The sequence below is a fragment of the Staurois parvus genome, unplaced genomic scaffold (genome assembly GCF_062004578.1).
Source record: "Staurois parvus isolate SC_StPar_1 unplaced genomic scaffold, SC_StPar_1.0 ptg000164l, whole genome shotgun sequence".
In the NCBI taxonomy this organism is placed as follows: domain Eukaryota; kingdom Metazoa; phylum Chordata; class Amphibia; order Anura; family Ranidae; genus Staurois; species Staurois parvus.
The window spans coordinates 130,001-142,497 of NW_028317960.1; the positions used below are offsets into that span (position 1 = coordinate 130,001).

Below are 12,497 nucleotides of genomic sequence, written 5' to 3' on the forward strand. Positions count from 1 at the left end.
ATCCTCAATATCACACAAGTCACCTGTGTCTGATTCCAGTGGATCCGTTATGTTACACAGCTCCTCAATGTCACGCATCTTCCTGGACAGTTCCTCTTTCTTTATTTCCAGATCCCGAATCTTATCCAACATGGAGATTGAGACCCGCTCTGCCTGCCTGGAGATCTCCCTCAGGATTCTCTTCTCCGGGTCTTCCAGACATCTCCTGAGATCCCTAAACAGGGCAGTGGCTCTCTCCGTGTCACCAGCTGCTTTTTCTTCTACTTCCCTCCTGTGTTCCTGCAGACACTGAACTCTTTCCTCCGTCTCCTCTCTCTTTGTTAGAAGTCTCTGTAGAACATTCCTCAGTGTCTCCTTTTTCTCAGAAACCTCATCCAGCATCTCCACCTGGTGTTCTTGATGTTCTCCAGCCACACTGCAGGACGCAGAGATACGGGTCTCATCCTCTTGGGTCTTCTTATGGATGGAGCGTTTCCTGCTCTCCATGGACAAGGTGGGGTCAGTTAAAATGTGTTCTGGGGACATTTTGTGGGCTTTCAGGTGTTTATCACACAGAGAAACCTCACAGTGTAGACAGGATCTAACAGCAGGTACAGGAGAGTCCACACAGTAAGTACAGAAGACCCCGGACTCCTCTTGATCAGGTTGAGCAGACAGGAAATTCTCCACTATGTTACGTAGTGTTATGTTCCTGTGCAGTGCAGGCCGCTTCTTAAACTTTTCTCTGCAATCAGGACAGGAATATCCTCCAGACCCCCTCTGTGTATTCAGCACACAATCAATACAGTCCCGGCAGAAGTTGTGTCCACATACCAGCATTACAGGATCGGTATAAATGTTCAGACAGACGGAACATACCAGTTCAGCTTTCAGATCAGCAGATGCCATCGTGAACAGCAGAAGAGAGATGTGAAAGTAAAAGACACCAACATCGGCAAAGAATGCAGTTGGGAGGGGTCACATCCTCCTACACAGAGTGAGGCTGGGCTGTGACTTATACTGTAGTCATACGATTAGTTATGTAGCACCCTCCTAGTTACACTGGGAGAAGCTAGATCCCCGCTGTCTAGAGAGGAGCTGATTAGCAGTTCATGTGAGATAGTCAGAGGGGTCAAGATTTGGTCAGGACTGAGAGGCTCTGCAGGCCAGCCATTCTGGAATTTCCTCCTGCTCTGAGGAGGAGGGCCTTAAGGGCAGTGGGTGGATATGAGGAGTGGTTGGTTGCACCTTTGAGGAACCTCAACCAATGCCCAACAGGAGGCTTGGCAAGGGACTGGACTTGCTTAAAAGGTGTTAGAGTCTGCTCAGTAGCAGGAGTTGGAGAGTGTGGTGGTGGGAGGAGTTGGGGAAAGTGGTGGTGGGAGAGGAGTTGGAGTCAGGAAGATGTGAGGTTGGAGGAAGAAGGCTGACAGGTGGTCTGATAGAATGGGGCCTGCCTGAGAGCCTGTAGGCAGAGAGGAGGAAACCCCTACCCCTGGACTCACTGGTCCCCTGAGAGAAGAACCACCTGTGTGGCAAGGAAGGAGCTGCCCATATGATATGCCTGGAAGCAGAAGTCATTCCACAAGCTGTGCAGGAGAGGATTTGAATGAGTACACCTACACCCCCTGGGCATATAGGGGAAGGAGCACTCTGTTGGGAAACCAGATTAGCCCCCTTCTAGTGACCTTGCTCCTAAATTAAAGGAACAGGAGCCAGATCCCCTGCTTAGGAAGGAAAGCCTACAGATTGCTGGGTGAAGAGGAGTTCACCTGGGGTCTGGAGTGCTAAAACTGGAGTTGCTGTCTAGCACTCATCAGAGACTGTGTATCAGAGAGAAGAAGCTGTGAATAGTTCAGGAATTATTTACTCATATTTTGGTTCTATTGGGCATCCAATGCATCCCTTACCCAAATTCAAGTTTATTCCCCTCAATAAAACAACAAAACCAATGCTCAAGGCCTGATTTTTGATCATGGGTCAATGTGTGTGTGAAAAATGCTGATTGACTGGCTGTGCAGGACTATAGGGGGACCCAAATTCAATAGCAACCCCTAAGGGGGGGGGGGGTAGTGCTACATGTGGGGGCTTGTCCAGGATTTGCCTATAGTAACCTACTGTTGTCACCTCTAGCAACAAACAAGCCTGAAGAGAAAGTGTCATGGAACCCAATAAACCACATCGGGTTTATCAATAGTCTTTGTGCTGCTGCCCAGGTGGCTCCTAGTGAAGACTGTGCCTTGTTTGTGTTGCTGAACTCTGTGAAATGTCCGATATACCCGCTGTCCTGCCCACCGTCACCTGGAGCAACCGCTATGGCTATGTGACTGTAAAGGACAGTAATATGCTCACTACGTATGTGCTTGCCATTGCCCGGAGCAACCGGGACGGCTCACAGCTACAATGCAGTGTGCGCGCTGCTGTACAAGAGGCGACAACAAGTTATTCTGCTCAAACAGTAATCTGCCTCGTTGCTACGAATGATGGATTATGAATACTTTATTGCTTTGTGAAGACTGAATTTAGAAGTTCATATTGTGACCTTGCATTCAGTAGGGGGTCTGCTCTGTACCCCACCAACATACATTGAAACCACTATGGGACAGCATCGCTCTCAGCCTTTACTGTGTATGTGCAACCCAGCTATTCAGTGATGGCTGGAAACCAATGTTGAGCGCTAGCTAGCAAACTGTTAGTGCCCTATTAGTAGGATACAGCCATTACCGAGATAGACGTTTGGCTCAAGTTGACATACCGCAGGTTAATCCCTTGGCAGGATAATCCTAGCACAGCAGTCTGGCCAGCACCAAAAGATCACGAGGAAGGGCAGGGCCACGCCGACCACCCCGCCTAAGTTCACACCCAGCCGTGTGTCAGTGGAGAAACATGGAGGGCATCCTGCCAATCTACTTGAAAATTTACCGCCCAGAGCTGACCCTTGTGGATACGGGGGTCCACCTTGAGTATCATGGCTGCTTTGCTCTGGGGATGTTTGATGGTGTAGCAATCATGCACACAGAGATGGACGCGGTCATCCATTTTGCTCCCCCTCCATCTTGTATCTCTCTCTCCCAAATCAGATTCCTCCGATATCCCCCTCCCTCTCTGTTGAGTGACATGTGGTCCGGATGATGACAGAGATCACAGGCAGCAAACTCATTGGGAGGGCGTCATGGCTATAAACCCCTCTAGCTGGTGCCCCTATGTCTGCGATACTCTTGCTGGAGAAGGGATCGTAAAACCATAAACCAAGCCCTCATCGAGCTTCAAAGACATTCCAGGTAGTCTTAAAAACAGACTTACATTTAAAAACTCACTTTTCAATATAATTTTTTATCTTCAAATAGGACATAATTACATAAACATGGAGCACATATTCAGATGGCACACTTTAATACAAGTCGCCTGGTATATTACATCCCCTAGCTGGTATATACAGGAGAGCAGAAAATTATATCTCCTTAACCATCCAAGCAGATATGTCATATTTCATATCTAACCGTTCATCAGATGCGTCTGCATATTACTCTACTAGTGGCCAGGCTGATAAATGCACCGAGAAAATGTTATGAACCATGACATCAACTGGGAGAATTTTTGGTTCTAGCTTGGGTCTCCGCCCCAACACCCCTCCCCAAATGAGGCGATTGGTTCTCTGCTTTAAGGAGACACCCTGCTAAGTTCCTAGAAAAAGCTGAGCTAAGCTGAGTTAAGTTAGTTGAAGATTCTCCCTTTTAATATCGGAACTAACTTTGGGAGATAAGGCATCCTTTTGGCTCTGAAACCTGATCTGCTTAAAACCAAGGCTGATGGCAAGTACTTTATCCCTCTAAACTTCTTTCTGTTATCTCTTTGCTGTGTTATTTCTCTCTGTATGTATAATATATATATATATATATATATACACACATATATATATATATATATATATATATATAGATAGGCTATATATTTTTCTGTAAATATTGTTATTGCACCCTTTTGACCTTTTGGTAATATGTCTTACTTTCTGAAAGTGTTGAAGTGTTTCTAAAGCTCTTTAATGCAAAGTAAGAACCCCTGCCTCTGAAGAGCGCTACTGTGTGTGTGTTTTAAACTTCTGTATAACCTGCCTGTGGTGACAGTGGAATACAGACACCTATGCAAACATCATAGTGATATTGCTAATATTGCCGAGTTTCCTCTTTCTCTGTACAAAAAGGAGGTGGTGGCAGTGTGAAGGGTTAATTGCATAATTAACCTGACCCATTAACAATCACTCCCAGGCTGCAGGTACACAGCTTGTGGTCCATTAGCTGGAAAATTTGTGTGCAGGGTGCAGCTGGGCATGGCATTGTTTCGCACGTAACAGCGCAGTTTTAGATTGGCTAGTCCTTCGGTCACGAGTTTGGTGAGAAGGACTGTGGTCTGATGCCACGATCGTCACAGAGGGCATGGCGATATTGTGCCTCATTTTCCTGACTGCAGGAGGCCAACTGCACTGGTCAGAGCTTGGGCCAGGTGTTGACATTGCAGAGAGCCTCTTAACTGTTTGTTGCCAAGTGATCTGGCACCTCGCAGCTATATCGTGGACCTACAGTCAGGACTCTGTATCAAAAAGCTTGAATTGGTCCACAGTCTGCTACACCAAGTGGTATCGAGTCCTGGAACCGCGACTCCCCCGCCACCGTTGCTGACCCACCTACTGGAGCAGGATCGCATTCTGCTATTCCCTGCCTGGCGAAAGATATCAGAAGGCCAGAATCCACTATCTCTGCACAGCAGGAATTGGCCAACACTGTGGAACAGCTAGCCTCATTTACCCACCCTGACATCTCCAGTCAGAAGGAGCCTAATTGCGGTGATGACCAGGGAGGAGAGGTAGACTGGGAATATCCCAGACTCCTAGAGAGGTTTTGGGCCCCTAGAAATAGAGCAGGATGGGTGGACCCCTGAAGAGACAAAAGACGAGTGAGACTGGGGGGTCACTACAGTTGAGCTGGATCATCGGAATGTCCATACACTCCAGACTCTGCTGGACAATCCTGCCGTTTCATCCCACACCCCACTATCTAAGTCCTCTGCTTTACCCTGGCCCAGGAAAAAGGTTAGAGACACTGAAGTGCAGGAGTGGGTCATTAAGTCACCACAGTCCTGTGTACAACCTGGGTTAAGAGACAACAGACATCTGCCCCGCTTCTTCTGGTTGCAAAGGGAAATACAATGGAGAGTGGCCATAGAATGGGGCCTAGACTACCCCTACATCCCCCAGAACATTATGGATCTACTGGAAGATTCCCAGACACAATGGGAGGAGGATTTGATCTGTTTGATCTGGGACTACATGCACATTCCTAAGCATCTCAGAGGGCCTCAGTTGGAAGGAGCCTGGGCCCGCTTCCAGGAGATTAGGAAGGAGTGGAGTCATGGTTGGGAAAGAAAGGCAGCCAAGCCAAAACTATTCTGTGGCCACCTGGAGACCCGATGGCTCTATAGTCCACCATCCCAGTCCTTGGAAGTATTACTGAAGTTCTGGTCCAGTAGGACTGTTATTAGATACTGATATGCAGAACTATTTGTGTTTTTCCTCCAGATGAGCTGGTCTGGGTTGTTTCTTTGCCCCGGGTCCAATCGATAATAAAGACCAAGTGTCTTGTTATTAAGGGGGCACTGGCTGAAGAGGAGGAGACAGGAGCATCATCGGTGGACCTGAAAAAAGTCCCCCATGTTGTCATGTTACAATGTATTCCCCCTCCCCCCTGAAATGTCCCCCATGTTGTCATGTTACAATGTATTCCCCCCTCCCCCTGAAATGTCCCCCATGTTGTCATGTTACAATGTATTCCCCCTCCCCCTGAAATGTCCCCCATGTTGTCATGTTACAATGTATTCCCCTCCCCCCTGAAATGTCCCCCATGTTGTCATGTTACAATGTATTCCCCCTCCACCCTGAAATGTCCCCCATGTTGTCATGTTACAATGTATTCCCCTCCCCCCTGAAATGTCCCCCATGTTGTCATGTTACAATGTATTCCCCCTCCCCCTGAAATGTCCCCCATGTTGTCATGTTACAATGTATTCCCCCCCTTAAATGTCCTCCATGTAGTTATGTTACAATGTATTCCCCTCCCCCCTGAAATGTCCCCCATGTTGTCATGTTACAATGTATTCCCCCCTCCCCCTGAAATGTCCCCCATGTTGTCATGTTACAATGTATTCCCCCTCCCCCCTGAAATGTCCCCCATGTTGTCATGTTACAATGTATTCCCCCTCCCCCCTGAAATGTCCCCCATGTTGTGATGTTACAATGTATTCCCCCCTCCCCCTGAAATGTCCCCCATGTTGTCATGTTACAATGTATTCCCCTCCCCCCTGAAATGTCCCCCATGTTGTCATGTTACGATGTATTCCCCCCTCCCCCTGAAATGTCCCCCATGTTGTGATGTTACAATGTATTCCCCCTCCCCCCTGAAATGTCCCCCATGTTGTCATGTTACAATGTATTCCCCCTCCCCCCTGAAATGTCCCCCATGTTGTGATGTTACAATGTATTCCCCCCTCCCCCTGAAATGTCCCCCATGTTGTCATGTTACAATGTATTCCCCTCCCCCCTGAAATGTCCCCCATGTTGTCATGTTACAATGTATTCCCCCTCCCCCCTGAAATGTCCCCCATGTTGTGATGTTACAATGTATTCCCCCTCCCCCCTGAAATGTCCCCCATGTTGTCATGTTACAATGTATTCCCCCTCCCCCCTGAAATGTCCCCCATGTTGTCATGTTACAATGTATTATCTGTCCTGACATTTGGGGGATATCTGTACCGTCCTGACATTTGGGGGATATCTGTCCTGTCCTGACATTTGGGGGATATCTGTACTGTCCTGACATTTGGGGGATATCTGTACTGTCCTGACATTTGGGGGATATCTGTACTGTTCTGACATTTTTGGATGTGAATTCTATAACTCTCCTACAGAGTAAACAATAAACACTGATTTGGGTTATTTTCACCAAAGACATGGAGCAGAATACATCTCGGCCTAAATTTATGAAGAACAATTATTTATTTGCAAACTGTTATAACAGAAACAAAGAAAAACGTGTTTATTTTCAAAATGTTTATTTTTTTTTTTGTTAATTTAGCAAAAAATAAAACCCCCAGCAGTGATTACATACCACCAAAATAAAGTTCTAGTTGTGTGAAGAAAATGATAAAAATTCAGTTTGGGTGCAGCGTTGCATGACCGCATAATTGTCATTCAAAGTGTGAGAGCGCTGAAAGCTGAAAATTGGCCTGGACTGGAAGGGGGTGACAGTGCCCGGTAAGCAGGAAGGGGGTGACAGTGCCCGGTGGGCAGGAAGGGGGTGACAGTCCCTGGTAGGCGAGGGGTTAGGTATCAGTTTTTCACCATTCCACTGGTGCGCGTGACGTTTACTCGGCATAACATCATCTTTCACATTTTCAAAACAATTGCGGTATATATTGTGTTTTGTTTTTTTTTCAGACTTTAATTTATTAAAGTGTATATTTTTTCCCAAAAAAAATTGCCTTTGAAAAACCTCTGTGCATAACATGTGACATAAAAAATTGCACCAACCGCCATTTTATTCTCTAGGGACTCTGCCTAAAAAGATTTATAATATTTGGGGGTTATAAGTAATATTCTAGTAAAAAAAAATATAGATTTTTAGTTGTAAAGAAAAAGTGCCAGAAAATTCTTGGTCTTCAAGTGGATATAAAAGAACATTATAAATTCCTTTTTTCCCCCTTTTTTATAAGTGATCACACACCCTCCGTTCTCAGCTGCATAAGAGCTGGGGGAGGAGAAACAGTTGCACCTTGGTGTTCCCAGAGAATGGATGTCCAGGGGGGCATTTATCAGCCTGATCGTTGGAGTTCTCAGGAAAGCTAGAGAACTGACCACACTGTGCTCTCATGCTTAGTGTGGTCAGTTTTTAATAGGAAATCAGAGGGGCTGACAGGATTACCAGGGACTTCACACCAAGGAAACTATACAAACAGAATGGAAGACTTTTTCATACAAGTCCATGGGACAGCAGGCACAGATCAGGGAAAGTGAGATCAAGGATAGGGAATGTTGGCTTTACATATTCTTTAACCACTTCCCATCCAGCTGTTTATAAATGGCCTCCCCGCACCCTGCTTGTGTGTGCTCCCTGGGAGCGTGCAGCACCGTGATCCGGTGCCCGCTGTGTCCTCCGGACACAGTGGAACACCGATTGTCGTATGGGACCTCTCTGTGAGGTCCCAATCATGTGATCACTGATTAACCAATCAGTGATCACATGCAGAGTAGTAAGCAAGATGTCACTTCTGACATCATTGCTTACTATATGTGAAATCTGTGAATGATCACAGAGGTCACAGGGTACAGGGCTATTCACAACAGCCTTGTATCATGTGACAAGCTGTGACCAATCACAGCTCTCACAGTAGTTCTCAATGGCTGCAAGGATGCAGCCAGGGAAAAGGAAAAATGATTCCTCTTACAGCCTTTATGGGTGTAAAAGCAATCAGTGTAAAAAAAAAAAAAATCTTCATCACCCCCCACAAGTAGTACAGTGTCACCATGGTGACACCATACTGCTAGGGTGACAGTATGTAAAATAAATAAATAAATATAAAAAAAAAAAAATTAAAATGTAAAAAAAAATGTTTAAAAATTATAATTTTTGGTTATCAACTAATTTGGGTTATTTTATTTATTTTTTTACTAAAAAGATAACGGAATACATTTTGGCCAAGATTTATGAAGAAATAGTATTTATTTGCAAAATTTTATAAGAAAAACACTTTTTTTCAAAATTGTTGGACTTTTTCATTTATATAGCAAAAAATAAAGATCCCAGTGGTGAATAAATACCACAAAAATAAAGCTTTATCTGTCTCAAAAAAATGGTACAAAATTCATATGGGTACAGTGTTGCATGACCGCGCAATTGTCATGTAAAGTGTGATAGCGCTGAAAGCTGAAAATTGGCCTGGACAGGAAGGGGGGGAAAGTGTCCGGACTGGAAGGGGGGGAAAGTGTCCGGACTGGAAGGGGGGGAAAGTGTCCGGACTGGAAGGGGGGGAAAGTGTCCGGACTGGAAGGGGGGGAAAGTGTCCGGACTGGAAGGGGGGGAAAGTGTCCGGACTGGAAGGGGGGGAAAGTGTCCGGACTGGAAGGGGGGGAAAGTGTCCGGACTGGAAGGGGGGGAAAGTGTCCGGACTGGTAGGGGGTGAAAGTGTCCGGACTGGAAGGGGGTGAAAGTGTCCGGACTGGAAGGGGGGGAAAGTGTCCGGACTGGAAGGGGGGGAAAGTGTCCGGACTGGTAGGGGGTGAAAGTGTGCGGACTGGAAGGGGGTGAAAGTGTCTGGACTGGAAGGGGGGGAAAGTGTCCGGACTGGAAGGGGGGGAAAGTGTCTGGACTGGAAGGGGGGGAAAGTGTCCGGACTGGAAGGGGGGGAAAGTGTCCGGACTGGAAGGGGGTGAAAGTGTGCGGACTGGAAGGGGGTGAAAGTGTCTGGACTGGAAGGGGGGGAAAGTGTCCGGACTGGAAGGGGGGGAAATGTCTGGACTGGAAGGGGGTGAAAGTGTGCGGACTGGAAGGGGGTGAAAGTGTCTGGACTGGAAGGGGGGGAAAGTGTCTGGACTGGAAGGGGGGGAAAGTGTGGACTGGAAGGGGGGAAAAGCGTCCGGACTGGAAGGGGGTGAAAGTGTCTGGACTGGAAGGGGGGGAAAGTGTCTGGACTGGAAGGGGGAGAAAGTGTCCAGACTGGAAGGGGGTGAAAGTGTCTGGACTGGAAGGGGGTGAAAGTGTCTGGACTGGAAGGGGGGGAAAGTGTCCGGACTGGAAGGGGGTGAAAGTGTCTGGACTGGAAGGGGGGGAAAGCATCCGGACTGGAAGGGGGTGAAAGTGTCCGGACTGGAAGGGGGGGAAAGTGTCCGGACTGGAAGGGGGGGAAAGTGTCTGGACTGGAAGGGGGGGAAAGTGTCCGGACTGGAAGCGGTTAAGCAGAAGAGTTCTTTTGGGGTTTAATGACATCACAATGAACTCTGATTGGATTGAGATTGGACATTAATAAAACCATGTTCTGTTGTAAATTTCCAGGGGGGTCACATAGAGCATGGAGTATCTCCCCTCCCCCACATTTCTGGGGGTTCTCTCCTGCTGAGAGGGGGATACCTGGACACAATAATTTGACTTTGTACATCAGCAAACCAATAAACATCTCACACCCGCAGCACACCCTGACCTGTTCTATTGTACTCATTTATTTCCTCTATTATACTGCAGATCAGCGTGAGTTTGTAGCACGGACTCCTATTTCTGGAAACCTGCACCCTGATTTGTACTGTACCCCAAACTACAATAAAAGAGACACTGACTGGAGTCCCCGCCTTCCTCCCCAGGAAATTGGATGGATATTTAACTGATCTGACCCTCCTTTCCTGTGATGTCATCAGTCTCTAGGTGGAGATCTTTCACCTCCTCATTCACCCCTTATACCTTTATACAACCTCTCCATACGCCCATCACAACATGGAGGGGCTCAGTGAAGGTGGTGGTGAAGGTGTGGAGGTGTCGGATCGGGTCACACAGATCATAAAAGGACATCTGCCCAGCCTCATAATCCAGATATATCAAAATTGTGTTACCAGAGATATTGGCAGGTAAATGGATCCATTTATTGTCATGTGTCACCCAATACACATCACCTTTCCTGTACACACCCCAGGACTTATTGTTCTGTCCAATCAGGGACTGATGTCCTCTTATGTATACGCTTGGGTAGCACATCCCAAGTCTACAATCATCTGATCCCCCGATGTACAATTCCAAGTAATGTCTCCCGGAGGAGAAACTCTGACTGCTCATCACCTGAGGCCAAGCCTGAAATCTCTCTGGTCTTACTGGGTGATTCTGGTCCATATCTGAGAAGGAGGCCGTTTTCCTATCATCTGATATCTGTAGATAATAACCAGCTGTGTTCACATCCAGTGATATGTCCTCAGCTTCCTGTATATAGAAGTACACATCTATCCCTGTTATTAACTCAGATAAACCTGTGTGCAATGTGTGTGATATCCCAGCCACATCCAGCCCCCCTCCATCATGGAAGAGTTTCTCATGTTTCTCTCTGTCCTCATTATCTCCATCCTCAGTATCACACAAGTCACCTGTGTCTGATTCCTGTAGGACAGTCAGTGGATCCGTCATGTTACACAGCTCCTCAATGTCACGCATCTTCCTGGACAGTTCCTCTTTCTTTATTTCCAGATCCCGAATCTTATCCAACATAGAGATGGAGACCCGCTCTGCCCTCCCGGAGATCTCCCATAGGATTCTCTTCTCCGGGTCTTCCAGACGTCTCCTGAGATCCCTAAACAGGGCAGTGGCTCTCTCCGTGTCACCAGCTGCTTTTTCTTCTGCTTTCCTCCTGTGTTCCTGCAGACTCTGAACTCTTTCCTCCATCTCCTCTCTCTTTGTCAGAAGTCTCTGTAGAACATTCCTCAGTGTCTCCTTTTTCTCAGAAACCTCATCCAGCATCTCCACGTGGTGTTCTTGATGTTCTCCAGCCAAACTGCAGGACGCAGAGATATGGGTCTCATCCTCTTGGGTCTTCTTATGGACGGAGTGTTTCCTGCTCTCCATGGACAAGGTGGGGTCAGTTAAGATGTGTTCTGGGGACATTTTGTGGGCTCTCAGGTGTTTATCACACAGAGAAACCTCACAGTGTAGACAGGATCTAACAGCAGGTACAGGAGAGTCCACACAGTAAGTACAGAAGACCCCGGACTCCTCTTGATCAGGTTGAGCAGACAGGAAATTCTCCACTATGTTACGTAGTGTTATGTTCCTGTGCAGTGCAGGCCGCTTCTTAAACTTTTCTCTGCAATCAGGACAGGAATATCCTCCAGACCCCCTCTGTGTATTCAGCACACGATCAATACAGACCCGGCAGAAGTTGTGTCCACATACCAGCATTACAGGATCGGTATAAATGTTCAGACAGACTGAACATACCAGCTCAGCTCTCAGATCAGCAGATGCCATCGTGAACAGCAGAAGAGAGATGTGAAAGTAAAAGACACCAACATCGGCAAAGAATGCAGTTGGGAGGGGTCACATCCTCCTACACAGAGTGAGGCTGGGCTGTGACTTGTACTGTAGTCATACGATTAGTTATGTAGCACCCTCCTAGTTACACTGGGAGAAGCTAGATCCCCGCTGTCTAGAGAGGAGCTGATTAGCAGTTCATGTGAGATAGTCAGAGGGGTCAAGATTTGGTCAGGACTGAGAGGCTCTGCAGGCCAGCCATTCTGGAATTTCCTCCTGCTCTGAGGAAGAGGGCCTTGAGGGCAGTGGGTGGATATGAGGAGTGGTTGGTTGCACCTTTGAGGGACCTCAACCAATGCCCAACAGGAGGCTTGGCAAGAGACTGGACTTGCTTAAAAGGTGTTAGAGTCTGCTCAGTAGCAGGAGTTGGAGAGTGTGGTGGTGGGAGGAGTTGGGGAAAGTGGTGGTAGG

The 12,497-nt window shown here is 47.2% G+C and overlaps 2 protein-coding genes across 2 annotated transcripts in view; both read right to left on the reverse strand.

Annotated features, from left to right (window-relative positions):
- The window catches only part of LOC149462949 (E3 ubiquitin/ISG15 ligase TRIM25-like), a 2,274-nt gene extending 1,312 nt beyond the window's left edge, over nt 1–962 (reverse strand). Inside the window, exon 1 of the mRNA XM_089676097.1 lies at nt 1–962. This exon is cut by the window's left edge and continues 1,312 nt beyond it. Coding sequence (XP_089532223.1) covers nt 1–888 — 888 coding nt within the window. The 5' untranslated portion in view covers nt 889–962.
- The window catches only part of LOC149462948 (E3 ubiquitin/ISG15 ligase TRIM25-like), a 13,362-nt gene extending 1,312 nt beyond the window's left edge, over nt 1–12,050 (reverse strand). Inside the window, exon 1 of the mRNA XM_089676096.1 lies at nt 10,152–12,050. Within this exon, the coding sequence (XP_089532222.1) occupies nt 10,470–12,023 (1,554 nt within the window). The 5' untranslated portion in view covers nt 12,024–12,050 and the 3' untranslated portion in view covers nt 10,152–10,469. The remainder of the gene's footprint in view (nt 1–10,151) is intronic.
- Between the last annotated feature and the right edge of the window lie 447 nt (nt 12,051–12,497).